At 42.9% G+C, this 26,290-nt stretch overlaps 1 protein-coding gene across 3 annotated transcripts in view; it reads right to left on the minus strand.

The window, feature by feature from the left end:
* LOC124124606 overlaps positions 1 to 26,290 on the minus strand; it is a 47,163-nt gene that overhangs the window by 3,325 nt on the left and 17,548 nt on the right. For all 3 annotated transcript variants that reach the window (XM_048398108.1, XM_048398110.1, XM_048398109.1), the window contains exons 6-9: positions 17,117 to 17,161; positions 4,566 to 4,589; positions 776 to 802; positions 196 to 333 (exon numbers count right to left, since the gene is read on the minus strand). In XM_048398108.1, coding sequence (XP_048254065.1) covers positions 196 to 333; positions 776 to 802; positions 4,566 to 4,589; positions 17,117 to 17,161 — 234 coding nt within the window. The remainder of the gene's footprint in view (positions 1 to 195; positions 334 to 775; positions 803 to 4,565; positions 4,590 to 17,116; positions 17,162 to 26,290) is intronic.

Consider the following 26,290-nt stretch of genomic DNA (forward strand, 5'->3'; position numbering starts at 1 on the left):
TTTCAATATTCTGTAAATACTTCAGACCTCTATTCAGCAAGACTACGGAAGGTAGTCAAATGGTACGCCATAAAGAGAGGTAAAAATGAAACCAAACTTATATAATGGTTGGAAATCAGATAACACCTATGTTTGGCCTGTTTTGTCATGTTATCAAATGAATAATACTTTCACACTATTTGGACATTAACATACCCGAAGAGTTACCATCTGGACCAGCGGACCCTTGTTCAGTACGGGAGTTGCGCTTCCTCTTGATTACAATAACCACAACACCAATCCCAACAATGCAACTAGGGACGGCAATACCGATGGTTGCATCTGTTGAAGGATCTGTCAGGTTCCACACAAAAATAACGGTAATGTTTTCTCTTTATATCATTGCCTTTCAAAATTGTGTTTCATGATTTTATTGATAAAAAAACAAACTGTATTTCAGGCTATATCATTGAGAATGCCGTTGACCGCTGACATGGCTGATCAAGGTCATTCCGAAAGAGGCATACTTGATATGATACCCCTGTGTCCTCAAGCACCGCCTGATTAATAAACGGAATTTTAATATTTTAACGTCATATTTTGTCATAAGGCATATTTATATTCACTATAGTAACTAGAGGAAGCGAGAAGGAAAAAAGCCTCAGTTTTTGATAAAGTAAATACCACATCGATGAACAAAGCTGACTAAAAGTAATTCCTGCGAGGTGACTTCTTTTGTATATTTATCGTATCGTAATATTATTATAGATTTAATATTGCATAAACTCATACGTACCAGAGGCGTGAGGCTGTTCATCCGCGTCTACAAAAATAAATAATATGGGTTTGAAGTTATTTCCAGTAGGGCATTTGACAATAATTACACGTACTTACCATATTTTCTTTATTTGCACAATTGAGCACGCAAACCTTCAGAAAACCTTCAGTAGATATCAATAGTTTTTATTGTGCATTCGAAAGTATAAAATACTACAGTGTTACTACAATTAGGTACATTCTTTTAATGAACACATTTATAATTCAGAATCACGTTAAGATCACATGGTTTGAAACAGACTTTAATCACTTTATTATAGACGTTTGTCAGTTATCAATATTATGAAACATTTTGAAATTATCAATGGCGACCAGTTATTGTTTAAACCGATCATTGGGGAGGCCCATTAGGCTCTTACACCCCATTACAGGTGTCCAAAACTCCAAGAAAACCACCTGTACTTTTAAGTAGTTTGAAATTGGATATACGCTATCTTGTAAGATGCTAAAAAATAGAGCAGTAAGAAGAAGACCAGATGTGATGTTGATACCCATAACCAGAACATTCACAGCAGAGAATCTTGTTTGTCACTTTAACTCAAACAAAGGGATAGATACACCCTTTGCAGCTCATAGGACAAGGGTTGGGTAAATTGTATTTACCCAGTATCAATATAAATTACATTATCAAAAGAGGGGATACTTGAAACCAAAATTCCACATTGACAGGCTCAAGGCATATTTAGGTCGAAGCCAAAACTGATTATTGTTATTTTATGTTATGATTGCAGATTTTCGATTGGACGATGGACGATTTTCTGTGGTTCATTCATATAATGTTCACACACTATTTTACCCTCAATGCCAAAGTTTAATCTCTTTCGGCGGACGATCTAGACTGGTTATTTTCTTGTATTGGCATTTATATGCACTGCTTATAAGTTCCTCGCTTAAAACATTAATTTCATTCGTGACATATACTCGTACCTCGTGGGTTTTTCTATAACTACCTAACACTATGAACGGATAGGAACGGAGAAGCCGTTACACTTAAAGTCCTGTAATAGTTCACATTCGCCGCAGCGTCTCAGCTAAAGAGGTCAGAGATCACCACCGTGCTAGTGTTCAGGACAGGAGGGTTGGGTGTTGTTTGACAACAAAGGAGATACATAACAGCGATCCAGCCAGGGAGTATCTTTTTTTTGAATTGGCACAACTTAGTACGACTATTAATTTTAAGATGACGTCACCTCGCGAGGTTTAGGAAGAGGGGGAACCCATGTGTTTCCTTCAGGTGCGCCGTCGAAATTTCCAACACATTGGGTAAGCATAGACAAGTTAATATCTCATTATGATCACTGGATTTAAGTATATACGGGCTATTGAAATAATGAGAAGTAATTATCTTTGTTATTTGTATTTTAGATAAAGATATATTTGAGCTACATTACCTGGTCGCCAAAATCTTTTAACACTTCTGTTCCGACCCAAACCCTAAATGATATCATATCGTCAAAACAAGGCCATCCTTGTACGTTACACTATCATACGTACCAGAGGCAGAAGGCTGTTCATCCTCATATACAAAATGAAAATAAAGTTCTGAAGCTATTTCAGGTTCGGCTTGACTGTTAGGAATTCAAAAAAAATAGATATTACTTTCCAGATAGTTCTACACATGCACGATAAAGCAGGCAACTATTGAGAACAGTTTCAAAATATATAGGTATAGTTTTTATTGCGCATTAGAAAGTATACGAAATACTACAGTGTTACTACAATTAGGTACATGTTTTTCATGAACAAATTTCATCACGTACATGTGAGGAACACATGGTTTTAAACAGACTGTAATCAATATATAATAGATATTTGATCCGTTATCTGTTTGTTTTAAACAGTATGAATATGGAACTGTCAGTGTCTTGTTAACATTAAGTACATAAATGATCACCTGTCACTGCAGCGAGTATTTGTGTATGCATTGTCAGTGGCAGTCATACTTCCAAGGAAGTTGGAATCAGGATGTTATGAATTGACCCCGAGCCTCTAACTATTATTTATAAACACTTCTGGTTTGGGAAAACATGCCAATAGGCCACACAACATGTTTCAATGCCCCACCCTCAGTATAGTACATATGTACTAAATTGCATCAAACTAAAGTAAACACTTATTGAGTTATCATGGACATAATAGTGGAAGACCTTGAGAGTGAATTGCTGTCAATCGAAGTTGTTTTCCAAGAATAGTCCCCAAAACGAAAACATGATGAGCTGTGGTAATGTAACGACGAAATTATCTCTAAGCTTCTCATTGAAAGTGGGTTACCGTGACCTAAAACTGTTATCATAAAAGACAAATGAGGACAGTCCAATGAGTATTCAAATCGTATGAGACAGAATATGTGATCTAGTGGTAGAGCATTCGACTTAAGAGCGGAAGGTCCGGGGTTCGGTCCCCGGTCGCGTCATACCAAACAATGTTAAAATATGGTACTTGTTGTTACCCTGTCTGGCGCTCGGCATTAAGGGGTAATACTGCGGCATGGTATCTAAGTTAGCTAGCACTATAAATCGGCATCAGTCTTGACCAGTACAAGCAGCCACACACGCACGCACGCATGTACGTCGCTATATAAATTCAAAAATCTTGGACGCAACGTTAAACCCAGACTATGCGTAATGCTATTCAAATCTATGACTGTCACATTGAATTTTAACGAAATTCGTGTGATTGGCGGCGCTTCAGGTAGAGCAGTGTCAAAAAACAATTCAGTCACCCATTCACACAATTACGCCCTATGGAATCTGTTTCGGTAGATATTCGAGATTGATTATAATCAGTCAAACAGTCAAAAACAAAGTGCGGACGGACGGCCAACTTCTCGCAAAATCTGTAAGCTTTTCTAATGACATGCGCTTGCTTACATACAGTATTCATCAGGATTGGGTGTTTTTCAAATGGGTGTTTTTCTAATGTGTGTCTAGCCGGATGTGCTCTTCTCGGTAGGTTAGTATGTCTTTAGATAAATTTTCAATTTCAATATCCCCCCTGATCTAGATATTTCGATATGTTACCCCACAAAAATATCATACTTCCCATCAGGGTCACTCTCCTTTCCTGAAAACATGTCATCAGGAAGTATTACAACTGCACAAACTGAAATGTTTCCCTTTGATATATTGATGAGATATATTCAAACGCAATGTTACATTCAATGAAAAATACTTCTCTCACAGTCATTGTCGGCAAGCATTTTGAAACTATGACATGTACAATTATAGGTAACAAAATGCAGAGAAGGCGTAGCTACAACATTTTAAGTATGTGTGACAGTACATTGTAGGCACATGGAAATCAACTGATTCAAGTTTAAGGCACAACATAGAGTTCATATCTGGCAGGGTTCTTCTACAGCCGATATGTGACGTCATATTTTTTGCGTCCCGAAGAGGAAAAGAAAAGATATACTTGATATGATACCCCTGTGTTGTCCAATCACTGCATGGTTGCGACAACGGACGCGGTTGCGTTGACGGTCATACCCAATCCCACCCACACCATTCGTTCCTTTTAGGAATCTCTCAGTGATGATCTAAAACCCTCTGAGACTGTTTGGTTCATAATTTGCCCTGTTGGTTTTTAGAACACTTATGTGTTTCCAGTTTGTAAAACACCTGCTCGCTTCACCTGGCGAAAAAGCCATTTTAAATAGCATACTTATGTTATTCTGTTATGACAAACATGTTTCTTTGATGTGCAAAGGCTTTTGTCAAGTGATAAATATACAATAACTTCACACTTACCACAGGAAAGCTGTCCATCCACACCTAAAACATACAAGGAAACTTTAGAGACGAAATCGCTAAATTGTAGGTTAAATACGATCATTGATTTTGACACGAGGTTTGTGAAGCAGCTATATATAACATACACGATTTTCTAACCTAACTATTTTAACTTATTCACCGTTCCTTACTGATTTACTGTTGAAACGTTCCAGGTTTGGCTACAGAGCATCCATATCATGTTTTGACATACATGATCTTCATATCAAACTACTGAGGGCGATGCCTTGAGGTAACGTCAAATTCTGTATCTGAGGGGTTTGTGAACCCCAGTCTCTTAGAAATCGACCCAAGGTTCATTCATCAGACGGCAAGAAAGTTACGATTGTTTCACTACGTAGAAATTGCATTTGCACGTTCATGCTATGAACAAATCTAGGTTACAAGCGTGTGCGATAGTGTAACGGCTAAACGTTGTAACAATGAAACATAAACCATATATAGACGACATTGTGCAAGGTAAACACATCTAAAAACATAAAGGAACTAAAGAAAGCATAGAATTTATAAATACACACTTACAATTTCTTTTTTTAATATTATATTCAAGTATTACGCATATCAATTTCAGTTAGATATTTTAAAATCCAATCCGCCATGGATTTGACTTCAAGAACAACAATCATAAACAAAACAAAACTTTACAGTTTGTGAAAAGAAGGGTTAGTAGTTGATAGCATCGGCCTAGGACCCCTCAGATTTCTGGGACCACTCAGATTTCTGGGACCAAGATGGCGGCACATCCGTTTCCGGTCACGTGACCTGCGCAGTGCATGATGGGATACCTGCGCGCGCATGCAAGATGGCGTCACATCCGCTTCCGGTGGCGCGCGCCTGCAAGATGGCGTCGCAACCGTGTCCGGTGGCATGCGCATGCAAGATGGCGTCGCTTCCGTGTCCGGGGATGGGGGGGGGGGGGGGGGAACCCGGAGAAGCGCCCGTAAAAGGTGAAAAGGATCGACATTGAAAGAAGCGCGTCAAAAATCTTTTGTGGTTGTGGTAGTTGTTGTTCTACACATAGACGTGGGGTGGTGGTGGTGAAGGGTGGGAGGGAGGGAGGGAGGGGGAGGGAGGGAGGGGGAGGGGAGGGGAGAAGGAGGAGGCGTTCACGGTGTGGTGGGGGTTGGAGGGTCGTCAAAGCAAAGGAGGAAAAGCTGTCTTTCGGGAGAGATGGGTGGCCCTGAAAAGGGCCGTTTTGATGTTTACATGCATGTGCATCCCATGGTACAAAGGCACGGATGAGCTTTCATGTCGCGTCTGACAGGACACCTACTGGTGTGCGTTAACCGACGCACGTAGGTGTCCTTCAGCACAGTGCCGCAGTACACGCACTCGAAAGTCCCATCCCGTACCCTTGTACCAAGGGCATAGACGGGCAGGCCCCCATGGCACCTGGCACATTGCCACGCTGGAGACCATGGTGGTGGTGGTGGTGGTGGTGATGTTTCTTTCCACCCGGGCAAAGGTTGTGCCACTGTGGTGATCTCTAGATCCCAGTTTTCTTTGATGTTGTTGCCGGTGTTGTTGTTGTTGCTACTACTCATCATGATGCTTTCTTTTACAAGTGACACTGACCCACTCGAATCCACTCTTGTTTTATAGGAGAGGCACTGACACCCTGCCTCCCGGTTGGTTCGCCAGGCCGCAGCTCCGATTGGTTCGTTCCGGGGGTCCGGTCAGCGCCTCGGTTTTCCAAAACGGACCGACCCCTGTGTTTCTTTTCCATAGGAAATGGATTTTACCATGGGAGAGAAAGCACAACCCCGGTTCGGCCAATCAGAGCTCCGCTTGGTCCGAGCGCGGCTTCTGATTGGTCGATAACCCAGGCTTCCGATTGGTCCGATTTCGATCCGGTTTTTTTCTTCTTGGGTAGCCTTGGTATTTTTTGAGGTAGGCGGTCGTCTGAATGCTAAAGGAAAGGTAGACCTTCATAGGTAGACATGAACGCGGGAATGCCTACGTGATGTACGTTGTGTCACTCCCATGCCAATCGGAATGTCATGTGTGTGAGTGTGTGTGTGTGTGTGTGTGTGTGTGTGTGTGTGTGTGTGTGTGTGTGTGTGTGTGTGTGTGTGTGTGTGTATGTCTTCAAACAGAATAGCGTGTGGTCAGGCAAAACGTTGTGCCACGCGTGACTACAAACAGACGTTACTAGAAGTTTAGATCAATACACCTGCGTGACGTTTGCACACGTCATGGACTTCGTGTCGCGATGTGAACGTCATGTATGTACTTTGTGTGTTGACATGCAAACGTTGTGCCCTGTGCGTGTATGTGTTTTCAAATGATTATTATTATTATTATTATTGAAGGATACCGAGGTGTTGACACTCGTGTAGGTCGACAGGCGTACTGTGACAGGTGTTTTCATGCACACGTGATGTTTGACGTGGTGTACTACGTGTCTCTATTGATCTATTGATCTATTTATATCTATTTATATCTATGTATTGTATTGTTAGACGTGTACCTCCAAGAGGTCTAGGGGAGGGTGTGGGTTCTTTGTTTTGGATGGTCGTTGTACGGCAAAGCAAAGGAGGAAAGCTGTCTTTTGGGTGAGATGGGTGGCCCTGAAAAGGGCCGTTTTGGGGAAGAAAAACATTTGAACAGGAACTTGAACGGGAACGCAGGACACGGGAAACGTCCTCCTAGGCAGCCGGCCGCGCTACGTCATTCGTGTACCTCTGCTTCTGGTGTTTCACCAGCCCGGTTAGCTTGAGGTAATCGCAGTCTGGGGACCACTTGTGATGTGCCACCCAAGGATTGTCTTCGGGTGCCCATTGTCTCAGCCGCACCCCACATTGGAAACAGCACACACCATCAGCACCCTGAGTGTAGACAAAGCCCGCATGGGCCATCTCTTCAGCAGTCTGATACATTTGCGTGGGCCACGCCTCAAACGAAGCGAGTCTTCTTTCAAAGCGTAGATAATAGTGCGATGGCGTTTGACTGAGCAGTGACACCGCCTCCTCGGCATGACTCTTACTCCAACATCCACGAGGTTCTGCACTATCCATCACCACATCTTCGCCATGCGTCGTCGCCGTACCACTCTTCTTTGTTTCAGCCATTCTTGATTTTATCTTTTTCACTAGTGACACTGATCCACTCGAATCCACGCTTGTTTTATAGGAGAAGAACCGGATCGAAACTCACTGCTTCCTGGTTGGTCCAAAACGCAGCGCACCGATTGGTTCGTTCCGGGGCCGGGTCTGCACCTCGGTTTTCCAAAACGACCCGACCCTTGTGTTTCTTTTCCATAGGAAATGGATTTTACCATGGGAGAGAAAGCACAACTCGGTTCGGGTGCTGTCTTCTGATTGGTCGTTGCTGTCTTCTGATTGGTCGACAATCCAGGCTTCGGATTGGTCCGATTTCGATCCTGTTTTGGGGAAGGGTTGTCCACCCATCAGACGTTCAGCACCTCTTAGAGTACAGACGTTCATCAGACACACATCGTTATCATGACAAGCAACCAAAGTACGCCCTATCGTTTGGAGAGGAAAGACATCACCCGCTCCAGACGGTTAAGAACCGCTAATCATACCTATCGTTTGACTTTCAACCCAGACTACTTGGACACCGTACCACCGGAACGCGTCCCCATGGAACTGCCAGTTTTATTTGACAGGGTGATCGATGACTTTTATGAACAGATGTCAAGTCAGAAGGGAGATCGTATTGGTCTAGGTATCGATCATCCCGCTTTGAACACCCCCATACGAATTCCCTTTCGACGTTTTGAAGATCTCCATGGGCTCGATATTTTGCAAGCCGTGGAAAAAGTCCAACAGTCCAACAAAGACCTGAACATCGATGCCACCATGGATGTGACCTTAGTACACGTCGCAGATCCCGACAGGCTAGGATCGGGCAGTGGCCATCTCCGACTGAAAAACGTGATTTGGCTCGAAGCTTTTTTAACACGCAAAAAGTGCCTCGTACGGATCAACAACCAAGATCAATCCTGTTTGACACGGGCCCTGGTGGTGGCACAGCATTATGACCAGAAACCTCACCCTCTGACCCCAGCATGGAGCGCCCAGCGAAAGAGACTGACGAGAACGGATCGCGTCGACGTTCAAGGCATACGGGCACGGGCCTTGTTTCGACGCCTTGGCCTGCCCGAAGGTCCCTGTCGGGGGCTGGACGACCTCGCACGCGTGGGACGGGCCTTAACCCGCCTGAATTATCAACTGAAAGTCTACAGTCAAGAGGTGGACCAGAGACTGTTGTACAAGTGTGATGAGGCTCCACCCCACGCCACGGTGCTGCATGTCTACCATCATGATCAGCACTACGATGTCATCACGTCCATGTCCGCTTTTTATGGCTCTGTCCATTACTGCGAACGCTGCGACAAACGTTACGACCATCCCGAAAACCATCCCTGCACCAAGGAATACCGCTGTCACCGCTGCCTCCACTCTAACTATTGCGGACCCCAGGAAGAGCACGGGATCCCTTGCTTGACCTGTCAAGGTTGGTTCCCCAATCCATCGTGTTACACCCGGCATCTCCAGTCACCGTCAGAGGGAAAACCCAGCGCCTGTCAATCGCTTCACAGGTGCCCGAACTGCTTAAAGCTGGTCCGCGTCTTGGAGACCCCCATGGGTCACCACGAGTGCTTCGACGAAGAACATCCCTGCTTGGTGTGCCGAGAACCCATGCCCCCAGATCATCGCTGTTACATGATGCCTCTCCGTGAAGAAAACGAGGAGGGGGAGGAGGGGGAGGGAGAGGAAGCGGAGAAGGAGGAGGGGGAAGAGGAACAACACCCCCTACGAGACAATGTCCAATACGTCTTCTACGATTTCGAATGCATGCAAGACACGGGGGAACACATTCCAAATGTGTGCGTGGTGCAACTAGGATGTGGACGATGCATCGGTGAAGTGAGCAAGAACTTGTGCGAACACTGTCCATGGAGAGAAGAAGGGTATGGTCCCAGCCGTGAGATTGTGTTTCGAGGCCCCACCACGCGACATGATGTGTGTGTGCGGTTGACCACGTTGGCTGAAAAACCCAAGAAGAAGCCCCACCTAGAGGAAGAGGAGGGTAGCACACGCAAGGGGACAACACAAAGACAACAACAACAAAAAAGAAAACGGGATGGCACCCCCTCAAGAAAGTACGCTACCAAACGTCAACGACATGCATCACCCCAGCAGGAGGCGGAGGAGGGGGAAGAGGGGGAAGAGGCCATGGAAGTGGAGAAAACAAAGAAGCCAAAGCACAAGAACACCCCCTGCCATACAGTCCCGAAGGAGGATCGCATTTATGTGATGGCCCATAATGCACGATCGTATGATTTACACTAAGTCCTGAAGGGTCTGTCCCCCCTCCTGGTGACACTCCCCACCAAGATTCGACATGGCCAACAAATTTTGCAGATGACCCTGGGACGATTGTGTTTCGAAGACAGCTTAAATTTCATCCCTTACCCCCTGAAAGCCTTTCCCAAGAGCTTTGGGTTGAAAGAAATGAAGAAAGGGTACTTTCCACACTTTTTTAATACGGGAGTCAACCAGACCTACAGAGGTCCCTATCCACCAGTCGTCACGTACGATCCCGATGGCATGTCTCCCGCGGAACGCACAGTCTTCCTCCAGTGGCATACTCAAAAAGTGGAAGAAGGAGCCTTGTTCGACTTACAAGGAGAACTTTTAGCTTACTGCCAGAGCGATGTGGACATTTTGAGACGGGGATGCGCTGACTTCCGACAGAACGCCATCCACTCGGTGGGCATGGATCCCTTTGTGGAAGTGATGACAGCTGCAGCGTTCACCATGAAATCCTTTCGAAAACACGACCTGAAACCCAATACCATCGCCATTCTTCCACCTCAAGGCTACCAACCCAAGAGAAACTATTCCCAGGCCTGTCTGCACTGGCTCCACTATCTGATGGAAACGGACCCCCATCTGCACCTCCAGCACGCCAGGAATGGAGGTGAACAAGAGTTCACGTGTGGAGAGGGTCAACATCGGTACACCGTGGATGGCTACGATCCAGTGACAGGCACCGTCTACGAATTCCTGGGCTGTTTCTGGCACGGGTGTCAGGTCTGTCACAAGACCCAACGTGGGGAACCGCATCCCGTCCTGGGCTCGTCGTTGGGAGCCCGTTACACCGACACCCACTACCGCTTGAGTCTCTTGAGTCAACACCCTGAGGTGAAACGAATCGTCACCCTGTGGGAGCACGAGTTTACGAAAATGCAACGGGAGGACTCTGCTCTGCGTGCTTTCTTGCAGGGACCCCGCTGTATCCACGTCCCCGGACCGCTCAACCCTTGCGACGCCTTCTATGGAGGACGCACCAATGCGACGCGATTATGCTACGAAGCCCAAGAAGGTGAAACCATCAAGTACATCGATATTTGTTCCCTTTACCCCTACATTTGTAAGACCGGAGCGTTTCCCACGGGACACCCGACCCTTCTCCATCAACCCCCTGTGGACACGTTGTTTGAACTGAAAGGCCTGATCCAATGCCCTGTCCTACCCCCGAAACGACTCTACCATCCGCTACTGCCTTACAGATCGGGTGGCAAACTGCTCTGTCCTTTGTGCCGTACGTGTGCCGATACCCGGTCAGACTCCCCCTGCGAACACACGGACGAAGAGAGGTCATGGGTGGGGACGTACGCCTCCGTAGAACTCCAGGAAGCCGTGAAGAAGTATGACTACCGGGTGCTTCAGATCTACGACGTTTGGCATTTTGACACCTTTGCACAGCATGACCCCGACACCCAGCAAGTGGGACTCTTTGACACTTACATCGATTGACATTTCAAGGAGAAGCTCGAAGCCAGCGGATACCCCGAAGGATGTACGGATCAAGACGCTTACATCCAGGAGATCTACGACAAAGAAGGCATTGGGTTGGACAAGGATCGCATCGAGAAAAATCCAGGACTTCGCACGATTGCCAAGATGCAACTGAATTCGCTCTGGGGCAAGTTTGGACAACGGGTAGACTACAGTCAGAACGTGTATATGAACGATCCTGTACAGTACTTTGCCTTGTGGAGGGATGAACGCAATACCATCGAGGATGTGACCGTTGTCAACGAACACATGGTGGAAGTGACATATACCCATCAGAAAGAATACCAAACCCCTCATTCTCATTTCAACGTCGCCATCGCCGCTTGGGTCACCGCCCAAGCACGTCTCAAGCTGTACGAGACCCTTGCCCTGGTGGGCCGCAGGGTCTTGTATTTTGACACGGACAGCGTCATTTACATTCATCGACCCCACGACGCGAATTCAGAGCTGGGCCATTCGTTGGGTGAATTTACGGATGAACTGGACGGACGTTTGTGTCGGGAGGTCCCAAAAACTATGGCTACGAGTTAATGAACCCCAGACCCGATGGAACGCGCACGACCTGCAAAGTGCGAGGGTTCACTTTGAATTACCGAAACCAACGCCATCTCAACTTTGACACCATGAAAGGACTGATACTGGGGCAACGACCTGGGAAAGAGGAGGAGAAAATCAGTTTGGATTACCCTCATCAGATCATTCGAAAAGGACCTCGGCACGAAAACGCACTCGTGACCCGACCCACCCGAAAAGACTATCGTACCGTGTACGACAAGCGACGTCTCGTCTACGACGACATCACAGGGCTACCTGTAGACACGCTCCCCTTTGGGTACAGAGACGACTTTCTATAAATGTTTTCATGACAGCGGATCGAAACTGAATCGACGTGGACCCCTACAGAAAAAAACGGATCGAAATCTGACCAATCCGAAGCCTGGGTTGTCGACCTATCAGAGGCCGTGTTCGTGCCAGGGTGGCCTCTGATTGGTCGAACCGAGGTTGTGCTTTCTCTCCCATGGTAAAATCCATTTCCTATGGAAAAGAAACACAAGGGTCGGTCCAGTTTGGAAAACCAAGGTGAAAGTCAGACAGCGGAACGGACCAATCAGAAAGCAGGACCTCGAGGGCTTTTAATACGACCGATGCTCTCCGGTCATCACTTTTCACTGAACGGACCAAGCAACAACATCGTCGCTCTGATTGATGTTCCTTACGTTGTGTTGGTTGTTGGCGTTTTATCTGGAAGAAACACGTGTTTGGAGAGAGTACCATCAAGTGTTGGCACACCTCCATGAAGACTTGGAAAGAAACAACAACAACAACAACGACGACGAACAGAACATCCGGACAACATCATGTCGAAACGGTTGAATGACAAGACACGAAACGACATGAGTGGTCAAGGAAGCAGTGGAGATGGGAACGGGAACATGACTGCTGAACTGTGGGGTGAAGTGTACGACTTTCTGTGTTTAAAGATGAAGACCGACGACGCGTACGCCAAGTTACGTGCGAAGGGCGACAAACTGATGTGCGAACAGATACGTTCAAAGATGAGGAAGCTGACTGAACCCGAGAAAGGCACATCGAAGAAGACGATAAAGAAGATCCAGAAGAAAAAGACGAGCAAACCCACAGCCGTGGTGACCCCCACAGCAGTGGCAACACCCACCACCACCACAGCGCCAGTCCCCACCACCACCACAGCAGCCACAGCAACCATTGCTGCAGCGACAACAGACATCGAAACGATGGGGACATCCTTTTTGAAACCTGCCACACCTGCAACGCCTGCAAAAAGACGATCACGGAAGAAATTATCTCTGAAGATCTCTCCTCAAGAACAACTGTAAGTACCCTGCTCTTCTTTGTCTCAGTCATTCTTGATGTGATTCATATTCATGACCTATTCCTATCATAAATGGACTCTGTCCTATGATTGACAGGACCCCTGATGTCAGTTCAGCCCAGTCCGTGCTAGAACAGTGGTGGGAACAAACCCCTCGGGAGCCCACCTATTCACCGAATGCCCCTGTGACGATGGCGACGGGTGACCTCGATGATCATGAAGCGCTCAAGCTGGCCACTCTCCCTTCCATGGATCTGGACACGCTCCCCCTGCTCGAGGCTTCTTGGTCACCAGCATCCCCGGAAGAGGTTCATGTCTACTCCTCAGGTACGCCCATGGTTTGCGACGATGATGATGATCATGACAACGTTGACCCGGATCCTTATGGAGAAGCTCAACTCACTCCCCTACAACGCGAATGTCGTGTTTGCCGACACAACAACATGTTAAGATACATCAGTTGCAACAGCGGGCAAGTGATGTGTCATACCTGTGGTCTGGAGCTCATAGACTGTACTTGTAGTATGTTGACCTATGACAGCATAGTGACACATAGCGCACTCCCTCCTCCATTGACTTTTCGTATTTCCATTGTATCGGGTTGTGATTGGTTTTTTTCATGATTAAACAGTGATTGATTGAACTGACTCTTTGTGTCTTGATGGATCTCAACTCCGATAGAGTGCCGAACCGAGGGTAGAGGTTGAGTTGAGATGTCGTGGACGTCGTTTGTCCGTCTGTCTGTCTGTCTGTCTGTCAGTGCACACCAAAATGTAAAATTAAAATAAAAAGAGAAAGGCCATGCTTGAAAGATCAGCTGCCTGGTGCCAGTTATTCCAGGACGCATCCATCCCCACACCCCTCCCCGTGTGCCATGTCATGTCATGGATCATGTCATGGATCATGCCGTGTGTCCGTCAACCCAAACACAGGATGACATCACGTCATGAGGTGGAGGAGGTGGAAGCTAAGGTCATGACCTTCCGTTGAAGGGAGTAGGGTGTAGAGTTTCATAAAAGCAGGCGAACCCTCAGACCTTCTTTCAGTGAAGTCACCGTCATCATGGAGCAAAGACGTTCTATGAATACCATGTCATCCTCCCGAGATGTCGTCACCGATTCCGAGTGGGTGTCTGAAAAGGCGAGAGAACAAGAAGCGAGAAAACGTCCACTCTTGATGGACGACACACTCTTGATGGACGACACATGGCGACTCCGTGACATTCTGGAGGGACCTTTTCCTTCTTACACCTTGTGTCATCCTTCTCACCCCCACTATGATTCATTTCAAGAACGCCTGAGGTCTTTTCAAACGTGGCCTCAACAGATGACCCAGACCCCTTATGACATGGCCATGGCTGGCTATTTCTATCCAGGACGAGGTGACTGTGTGACCTGTTATATTGCTGCGGTGTGGCACTCCGCCAATGGGAAGCCACAGACCAACCCTGGAAAGAACATCTGAAGCACGCCAAAGTCCCCTGCGAATACTTGTGCGTTTTTTGTCCTGATGGAGAAGTGAACGAAAAATACAGACGTTTGGTGTCCCAAGAAGCACGGAAACGAAGAGTCGAGTGTCTTGTTCACCCCAAGTGACAAAGTTTCTTTATTTTTTCAAAGTGGCCAGACGTTCCTACCCTCGTGGTCACCCCTTCGTGTTCACAAAATCACAGGGATGTCCCCCCTCATCCTGTGACTTTTGTTTTGTGGTGTTGGTTCATGTGATCAGGGGGATTAAATTTGTTTTAAAAAGTTGAAATCGTGTTATGTTGTCTGTAGGATGAAGAAAAAAACAAAACAGGATCGAAATGCACACCCCGATAAAAACCGGATCGAAATCGGACCAATCGGAAGCCTGGGTTATCGACCAATCAGAAACGGCGCTCGGACCAAGCGTGACTCTGATTGGACGAACCAGGGGTTGTGCTTTCTCTCCCATGGTAAAATCCATTTCCTATGGAAAAGAAACACAGGGGTCGGTCCGTTTTGGAAAACCGAGGTGCAGGCCCGGCCCCGGAACGAACCAATCGGGGGCGCTGCCTGGGGAACCAATCAGGAAGCAGGGTGTCAGTGCCTCTGCTATAAAAACAAAACAAGAGCGAAGCCATTCACACACACTGCATTCTATGAAACCCATCATGCCAGCTAAATACAGTTGTATGAAGTGCCAGACCGACAGTCACAGTTACCTGTACTGCCCTGAAGTGACATGCCTCGAGTGTCACGATCAAGGCCACCGTCACTATGTCTGTCCGAAGATGAGCAGTCAAGAGAAGCAGGAGAAGCAGTACCAGGGCCCCTGTTACAACTGTGAAGCCGTGGGTCATTTCGCTGCAGATTGCCCAGAACCCAGTCGAAAGAAGACTCCCCATCGCCTGGACCGCTGTTACAACTGTCGAGCCCTGGGTCATTTCGCTGCAGATTGCCCAGAACCCAGTCGAAAGAAAACGTTAGCAACACCATCCACGTCGACACCCGTGGCATCCGTGACACCCATGGCACCCGTGGCACCCGTGACACCCGTGGCACAAGTGCTTCATCTTATCGAAGACATGCATTCCGATGTCCTCGACCTAAAAGAATGCCTCACACAACTCCGTGCAGGCATCACACCTCGTCTAGAGAAAAGAAAACGGGACAGAAGCCCCTCACGAAAACACGTTTCAAAGCGCCGACGACACCTTCCGTCCGAGGATGAGATGGAAGTAGAGGATGGAGAAGTGATATCATCTGAACAAAGTGACTAACGCATGGGCCATGCTGTCCCCTACTGTTTTTACCCGTTTCCCATCGTTTGCAGTTTTTCCAGTGTTCCAGTGTTCCAGTGTTCCAGTGTTCCTGCCGTTCCCTGTCGTTTCCAGTTTCCAGTTTGTTTTCCAACGGCCCTTTTCAGGGCCACCCATCTCTCCCGAAAGACAGCTTTTCCTCCTTTGCTTTGACGACTCTCCAACCCCCACCACACCGTGAACGCCTCCTCCTTCTCCCCTCCCCTCCCCTCCCCCTCCCTCCCTCCCCCTCCCTCCCTCCCTCCCACCCTTCACCACCACCACCCCACGTCTATGTGTAGAACAACAACTACCACAACCACAAAAGATTTTTGACGCGCTGCTTTCAATGTCGATCCTGTTCACCTTGTACGGGCGCTTCTCCGGGTTTCCCCCCCCCCCATCCCCGGACACGGAAGCGACGCCATCTTGCATGCGCACGCCACCGGACACGGATGCGACGCCATCTTGCAGGCGCGCGCCACCGGAAACGGAAGTGACGCCATCTTGCATACGCGCGCAGGTATCCCATCATGCACTGCGCAGGTCACGTGACCGGAAACGGATGTGCCGCCATCTTGGTCCCAGAAATCTGAGTGGTCCCAGAAATCTGAGGGGTCCTAGGCCGATGCTATCAACTACTAGGGTTGTTTCTTATGTCCCCGATTTTTAGTCGACAAGTCTTTGGTCGGTTGTTTTAAAGTTCATAACCTACCATTTAGTTTCACCAAAGTATAAATCCAAATGAAATCCCTAATATATAATAGGGGTGGTCGGGTAGCCTAGTGGTTAAAGCGTTCGCTCATCACGCCGAAGACCGGGTTCGATTCCCGACATGGGTACAATGTGTGAAGCCCATTTCTGGTGTCCCCCGCCGTGATATTGCTTGAATATTGCTAAAAGCGGCCTCAAAACCATACTCACTCACCCTTTTATACGCATAAGTATAAGCATAAATAAGATATTTCCAGCAACTTTTCTGTTAAACCTCAATCCTATATTGAAATGGCATGACATCTACTTTCGCCTGATCATACACGTAATACCATGCATCACGTACCTGATGTTGCCCTTTTTCGTCGGCTTCCTGTTGCACCTGTTGCACCTGTTGCAATACAGACGGAAGAAACTGATGAATAATAAGAAACGACATTAATAAAGGATATGTGTATTTAATATAGATGTCATGTGTCGACAGTGCAGGCTAAGCAAATGCGCAGACACATCCAACATATGCCGCTAAAAAGATTTGTTTTATCAGTATGCAGATTCATCTCAAAGATTTGTTCTAAATGTATGCTTTCACAAGCTGTACCCAGTGGGTGATGCTTGGAGGATGGAAGGTCGGCTTTGATCCCGGCCGTTATATATCAAAGTACTTTAAAAGGATAAAACATGGGCTTGTCGGCTCGGAATCGATATACTCTGTCTGAGTCGAGTATCCTTGTTATCTATGTCAGTGGGCTGTTGACACTATAAAACCGGATTAAGTCCGACCTGGAACGAAAATCCACACACACACACGAGCATGAACGTCGCTATAATCGTAAACGCGAAGTTAGACCCCCTTTCACCTCGACACAACTCGCATAAACGAATAGTCTATCATAATGGATAGAATAAATGATGGCGATAAACCAATAGAATATATTTGCAAGTGATATCATCCATTATGAATTTTAAACTAATCAAGAAAGTAATGCAATGTCTGACTGATCAGTAAAATATTGACTGACACTTACAATAAGTTTTGATGGGGATTATCCGCAATAAAATTACACTATGTGTATAACTGTATACATAACATATCGTATAAAACTATAGTTATGATATGCTCTGTATGCAGTATCGTGTTGCAGATTGTTGTAATTTTATACAAGGTGCATATACGACCACGTTACATTTACAAATACCCCCAGAAGATCAGAAGAATTGTCATATTCATTCCGAGAATTACATGAAAAAGGAACAATAACAATCAAAACTAGATATAGAATATGACTTTATTATATCCTTAAGAAAATATGTAATTTCGTGTAAAGGCATGTAAATGCCTATTAAGACATCGTGAACACCCATACTTAACCGTGGCCGTATGCCATACGTGATACTGACACAGATGATCTTCACCTTAAGATCTACTGTTCTATGTGTGCTATATGGAAAATGATGTGCGCCAATTCTGAAAAATCGGTTACCATCTGCATAATTATTCATATGATATAGAAGATATACTTCCCGAAATCACTTTTGCATTATTTTTTTTGCAGAGTATAGTTTCAGAATATAGTTTCATGTGATGCTCAGTCTCAATTCATGAACTACAAACTACACTTATAGCTTGCCAAACTGAATAAGATACTTAACATTAACATTGCATAATACATAATAGAACCTGTGGAAATAATATCCGTCCGGGACGGACAAACAAGAGGCAGCAGAAGCCTCGTCACGTGAACAATTCGTCTCACAGTTCCGTGACCCGACCGTTGTTCATTTAAACATCTTAATTGCACATCCACCCGAATCACATCATTCGCAATTGCCTGTTTTAGTCATTTAGACAAATTGTCGAGACAATATAGGGGCTAGTTGTTGAGTTAGTATGCAAAATATGGGAAGCACTTCAGGTTCCTCACCGCCAAATCAGAATCAGTTGTTCCCCCGGTTTTGCTTTCATTGGCAGCTGTGATTGTTTTTGTATTTTAAACCATCCAGTAATTAAAACCGACCATGTTTTTCAATATTTAATGCTGTCTTTTTTAACATGATGCCTAATGCTGAATGTGACCAGATATTTCACTGTAGGTGACATTTGGTGGGGAACGAACCGGGGCTGATGTGTTTAGCTTCATATACTCGGAAAAGGAACGAACTAAGCTGGACAAATGTTTTGTTTATATTGCTGCTTAAAGGCCAGACTATATAAAGCTAACATAGATGTTTATGGAAATGTTGTGTAACCACTTATTACTTGCCAAACTATACAGTGTAATTTTAAATAAATCCGTTGCTCGTCATCATTTTCTCAAATGATAACTGTTTATCTTATCCTGGAGTTATCGTTCTTGGATGGTTGCCCCAATTAAAATGTGTTGATGAAAATATCATTATTGCTGTATAGTATATTTTATTGCGTATGTTTCTTTGGAACGATATTAGAATTACTCGTTTTGTACTTGAAATGGTTTGTGATGTTAATTTGTTGTATTTATTTATATACTGGGATATGTGTATCCTAAACTAGTATTTATTCTCTATACATGTGTTTCAGGGTGTCTATCTACCAATTGACAAAGTAATAAAGACTCACATCCGTAGCCTGTGTCTTGTGTTCCCTTTATATCTACACAACCCCGGTTACAATACTAAATACGAGGATATTTAAGTACTAATGTTGCATGTAAGCCCTGTTTAGTGTGAAGTAGCCGTCCTCAAATGAAGTTGTTATGGGGGACACGAAAGTATTCCTAAGTACATATTTGCAAGTAGATTTGTTGTGAAGAGTTGGTGTAAAATATTATGTCATGATCAAGTTTGGTAAAGGAATATATGACTTATTAACGTTTAACTGTGATAATGATAAGACCAACTAAGCATCAAAAGCTAAATACATTCAGACATCTTGCTGAGAAGCAGAAATGCCAATGCTCCCCATGACCTTGATAATATGGTCAAGTTCACCCTTATCACATAAAAGTCTCCAAACACCCGTAAAATATCTTCGCACTACATGTGAACAATCTTCAAGTAGAATTTATGGAGATAAACAAAAACTATGGGACCGCGGTGAGGTCGGCCTACAGGTTCCTGTTACTACGTCCTTCACTTAGGGACAAACGCGGCGGGGCTTACAGAAATGTAACAGCAGACACCACTCATATCGGTGTAACATGGTTATATTATCTCTTAGAAACAGTCATGTTGTTTCGCTCTTTAATGTTTTTCAAATATGTGCGTAAACATCTGATAAGACAATCCAACTGACAAACATCATGTCTATTCTCATGAAACATAGACGTGAAAATAATTGGTTTGCATATTAACTTATGACGGCAGTCAGTTTAGATTGTAAAGTTTTGGAACACATTACCTTGTTTGAAACTAGCACTGAAGACGTCAGTCATTTGTAATTGCCTTATGTCGAATAAGAGGGAACATCTACATTATTTATATTTGTTACATTTAGGTTACAGTTTTAAACAACATGAGCAGGTGTGGGTTTCCATTGCTCTACATGGTGTTAGTGAGTTACACCTTCTTGTTTCGGAAATGTCGAGTTGTATATCTATTGTACTTAAGTCTGCACTCTGGTTATAAATTTGTTCAAGTCGAACCGCATTTCCAGCGTTGCACATGATTAAGTGTCACTATCACTATGTGTATAGATGTAGCCAAGAGCAACCACTTTGTGATTCAATATCAGGCCCATTATGAATAAACTTATTATTATTATTAAGAAATAGAAACCAATTATAACCTTGACCATCAATCTCAGATAATCATCTGATTTAAGATTCATAGTGGAAAAACATCAGAGCGCTTTCAAATATGAACTATTTGTATCTTTGGCAGGTTCCTAACTCAATAACTTACGAGATGCATACGTTTTAGTCTAAGTTTAAAAATGGACGCACGAAAACCCATGTTATAAACTCATGCCACTAATAGGTGATTAGCAGATCTAAACTCTTTTCCGCGAAAGAAAAACTTGACATAAGAAATAGACTGAAAACCAACAAGCAACAAAAATATATGCAAAAGGCTCTCATTGAAATGTGAACATATGTCCTGTCCTACCGATAGCACCCGCCACTCGATTAAGTGAAACAATTTGCATAAGTTCAGAAATGATCTATTATGCAACATTTAAAGTTTCTTTAAATTGTGAAAACCTTTCAAAACTCATAACACAAAGCAAATAGAATATTGCTCTTTCTCGTTTTAGTTTAAGTTGTCATGACCTGGAAATTCAGCGTTGGAGTCACCAAGAAATTTAAGAAAATGTAAACATTGTAACCTGAACGGCATTGAAAATGAATTCCATTTTCTGTTAGTGTATCCAGCATGCGTACACTTTAGACAACTATACATTACCACAAAGTTTTATCTTCATCCTAACATTCATAAATTTGATATATTGATGTCATCGGCAAACTCCAACATCATCACAAATCTATCCAAATATTTGTACTAAGCACGCACGGAAAGACACGTACAGGTAACTGTTTTTCCGCCCCTACCACAATGTTTGTACACAAAAGCCTAAAAGTATTTAAATAAATTTATTAATTGAATAAAACGATTACACAGTCTTACTACAGTAAAAAGATTTTATTAATACTACTTAAGCTATTTCATTAGAAACAGTACAGGCTACACAGTAACAACCCTAGCAATAATGACGACAAAGCAATATGGCATTTACAAGTACACATTTACAGTCACCCTCATCTCAAAGTCTGTTAGTTCATAGAGGTACATGGTCGTATGAGAATTGACAGGATCTCAGTTCCCTCAGCCGGTGACTTCTCTTACAGAGTGTAATCAAAACAACATCATGGTTCAGGGAAAACAATATCAAAATCTTCAACCCTATTCCGTAATGAACGTATCCATGCAATGCCATTGTCAACAAACAAGGAATAATTTTAAAGTCATTTTATTTTGCATATACTTGTTATTAACATAATACAAAAATGATAGCAAATATTTGACACTTTTCACAATGTAAAATCTAAGATTTAATCCCCAAAGAATCTTATTAAATATACATATATTGATGTTGTTTATATTATATTATATTACATATACATATAAACTAAATAGCTGCTAATGAAAGAGCGGTGCGGCCGCAACACCGTGACTAGACTTGTTTTTCGACCCGGTGACAATCTGCTTCTGATTAGCTGAGCTAAGAAACATTGTAAAGCAAATGGGTTTTTTTTTGTTTCTGAAGGTTTCGTTGCTGTGACTGCTCTTCTTGGTAAGCATCGTGTCAAGTGAGATTGTTCCGGAGAATTTACAAATGTCCATAACAATCTGAGCAGTAAGTTTAGATGCACGTATGTATTTGTGTCAGGTAATACATATATGTGTCAGGTAAAATATGCAAATATGTTTTTTTAATTTTTGTATAACTATTATAACAGACAAAAGTGCAGAGAGAAACATGACTAGAAATAAGGTACATTCAAAATTCATTATACAGTACCATGGTGTGGGGAAACAAAAGATCTCTGAGCTCGATCTACCTCAGAGAAAGATTACTAAATGAATGTATTTGATATTATGAGATTTTGAGATGCTTGTGTCTTAATGCTGATGATTTTCCCGTACTGTATCAAGACAGTAAAGGGAGGAGGGTGGTTGCCTGGTGGTCTCAAGACTGTATAATAAACAAAAGAGGTTATGATTTGTTGAAATTTTGTAAATATAATATTCTTAATATATGTAATGGTCGTCTTTTTGATGATAAAGGTATTGGTAAAATACATGTATAGCAAACAACGGACAGAGTGTCGTTGATTACGTTTTATGTACAAATAACTCATTCCAATTGTTTGCAGGCTTTGATGTTGGTAACCAGGTTGAATCTTCACATATACCTATTGTTTATTCACTTTCTTTTAATGAAGATAAAAGCAACTCTCATGAAGATGATATTCTGATTCCCAAAATTAAATATGATTGGAGAACTGAAGGTACAGATTTATTTGTCTCGAGATGGAATGATGTCTCTTCTGCAGTTATAGATCAGTTTTATTTGTTTGTAAACAATGGTGATTTATCCGAAGCCCTAAGTTTGTTTCTTTCAATAATGCAGTCTTGTGCTGATCACTGTAAGACGGTTGTTTCTACGGGTTATCATCTTGGCAGGGGAGGTAATTGGTGGGATAGGGAATGTGATATGGCTCGTCGTGAGGCTCGTCGATTTCTCCGTGCGTTTCATGCAGTAGTAGCGATAGACAGCGGTACACGGAGGCCTGGTCGTTATATAAACAACTTTGTTCGTCAAAACGGTTTCTTGAGTTTCAAAATTATGTTGACACATTGAATAGTGCTCTAGAGGAAAGAAATAGCAAACTATTCCGGAAAACTTTAAAACAAAAGACATACGTGGGATTTAGTCATATTAAGCCCTCCGAGTGGATTGATTATTTTCAGGATCTCTTCAAAGGGGTTCAAACTTCCCAGACTGAAGTTGAGTTCTATGATGTTGTAAAATCTTATGTTGATTCTATTGATAAAAATCTTGTTTTATCAACTGTAGATGATGACTTCCTTGACAAGGAAATGTCTATCCAGGAGGTTACTGATGTTATATCTGGTATGCAGTCTGGTAAAGCCCCGGGTTTCAGTGGTATTAGTATCGAGTTTTTCAAGAATGCCCCAGAACAGTGTATATATGTGCTACAGTTTCTGTTTAATGCAAGTTTATATTAGGGCACGTATCCGTCTGACTGGACGTTAGGTGTTATATTACCCTTGCATAAGAAGGGCAGTTCTAGTCTACCAGTGAATTATCGTCCTATTACATTAGTGGAAGTTTCTGGAAAGATTCTTGCTAAAGTTATTAGTAATAGGTCGTATAGAGCAGGAACAGTTTTTCACTCCGGAACAAGCAGGTTTTATACGTGGATTCCAAACTACTGATAATATCTTTATTTTACACACAGTTATCAATAAATATCTCTCGTTGAAAAACGGTCGCCTTTACTGTGCCTTCATTGACCTGAAATCAGCTTTTGATTCTGTAGACAGGACAAGTCTTTTATTCAAACTCTGGTCTGGTAATGTTAAAGGCAGAATGTATAATTTATTAAGAAATATGTATGCAAATGTAAAGTCATGTGTCTCGCTTGAAAAAGGTTACACTCCATTCTTTGATTGTGCATTTGGCGTACGTCAAGGGTGCCAGTTATCTCCCTTTTTGTTTCCATTTTTTTATCAATGATTTGGTGGAATTTCTAGCCCTAGACGGTCAAAGTTGTATAAGTTTAGATTTTATTGAGTTGTTTATTTTGCTTTTCGCAGACGACATTGTTTTGTTTGACAGTACACCATTGGGATTGCAAATGAGAATTAACAAACTAGATTCCTATTGTCAGAAATGGAAGCTTAAAATAAATACCGTTAAAAGTAAAGTTATTGTATTTAGAAAAGCTGGCAGATTGAGGAAATATGAGAAATTTTATTTGGGTAGACAAAACCTAGAAAATCGTTTAATCGTATAAATACTTGGGCGTTCATTTTTTTAGTTCTGGCAGTTGGTATATTACAGAGAAAATATTAGCTGAACAGGCATGGAAAGTGTTATCATTAGCTAGATCATCAATTAAGGATTTTTATAGTTTACCACTTAAGGTCTTATTGCATATTTTTTATGTAAAAATTGTACCTATTTTGCTATATGGAGCCGAAGTTTGGGGTTTTCACTCTTCGCCTAATATTTTTCATGTTCAGGATAAGTTTTGTAAACAAATACTAAGACTTTCTGTCTCGACTCCGAACATTGTAGCTCGTGGTGAGCTTGGCAGGTACTCTTTGAATGTCAATAAACACATTAAGATAGTTAAATATTGGATGAGGTGCATAAGTCAAAGGGAAAATATAATATTGTACAATGTATATAGATATCAGTATAGTTTAGCAGAGAAAAATATAGATTGCTGGGCACAAAAGTAAAAAACCTATTGTTCACTTATGGTTTTGGACAGGTATGGATGGAGCAGCGTGTTGTCAATGTCCAACAATTTCTAGTCGAGTTTAAACAAAGATGTATTGACATTGACGTTCACAATTGGCTAGCAGACCTTGGTAAATATTCTAAACTTGAAATGTACAGACAAATTAAGGTGCAATTAAACGAAGAAGATTATTTTAATGTAATTAATGTAAAAGCTTATTGCATAGCATTATGCAAGTTCCGCTGTTCCAACCACGACCTAATGATTGAGTACGGTCGACGTCTCAAACTTGACCGTAAGAATCGACTTTGTCCCTTTTGTGTAATACCTAATATTGAATCAGAACTACATTTTTGTCTTGAATGTCCATTTTATCAGGACTTAAGAGAAAGTCTTATTCTAGAATTTTATTATAAATTCCCATCGAACAATTAGCTTATTTTATTATTCACATCACGGAAAATCAGGGTCATAAATATTTTGGCTTAATTTATCTTTTTAGCTTTAAAGAAACGTCCATCATTTAATATTTGCATAAACAGAAACTGTAATAATATTATGTGGCGCTTCAGCGCTTATTTTGTCAAGTTTCATGTATAATGGGCCGGTGGCCCCTTTACCGTAATAAACACACTCTCACAAGCAGTCAATATCACAAGTTGAAAGTTTGTTACTCGTCTTGTTTTCTTTCCGGGTTTACGCTAGCGGAGGAACCAAGGGAGATAACTCTGTATGAAATTAGTTCTGTCATCCCAGGTCCAGGCAAATACTGGTTGTTATTTCTATGACGGTGAAATGTGACTTTTGATGAAAACAAGACTTTTATTCTTTTCATGTAACTGCATTTGTCACACTCATGCATATGATAAAACTGTTTACCCAACTGTATCCCATGCTAAAACAATGTCGGCAAAAATGTCAATATACAATTTCATTGCAATGTTCATAGTTATAATATGATGAGGGTTCAGGTTTGTTCTTCGATGGTTGTGTATGTCTCAAGACTTCTCTGTCAATGCATTTCAGAGTACATGAAGAGTGCGATGTTTAATGGAAGATATTTCAGGAGGGAACAAAATGATTCTAACACCTTATATTTGATCAATATTCAACAATTACCTTTTGAGAATTTCGCATCAGATAAACACCCATATGTAAGTCATAAGAACTGACTAAAATTACTATTAGGTGGTCAGGTTCAGTAACTTGAATGAAGGCATAGTTTATTGGCCATACTATATGTAGTTTCCCCTGTTCCTTGACGAGTATGACTTTAATATTCCACTCAGCAAACTGAAACTGTAAGTACCAGTCAATGGTAAATGGTTAAGTTATATATTCAACCCGCCATTGGTAAATAGAGACCTGATAATTTGCTGAAGTTTAAGATTTAGTTTGAATGTTGTAAATTGAGTCAGTGGTTTTCAGGACGTTTTGAACAGTATTACAGGTTTTTATCAGAGCCGTGACTGACCAAATCTCAAACATTTACTTATCATCAATCAAACGTTATCCAAAACCAATATGCATACCCACAGACAATC

Source organism: Haliotis rufescens, unplaced genomic scaffold, assembly GCF_023055435.1.
Source record: "Haliotis rufescens isolate VD_foot unplaced genomic scaffold, xgHalRufe1.0.p SCAF_18, whole genome shotgun sequence".
Classification (NCBI taxonomy): Eukaryota; Metazoa; Mollusca; class Gastropoda; order Lepetellida; family Haliotidae; genus Haliotis; species Haliotis rufescens.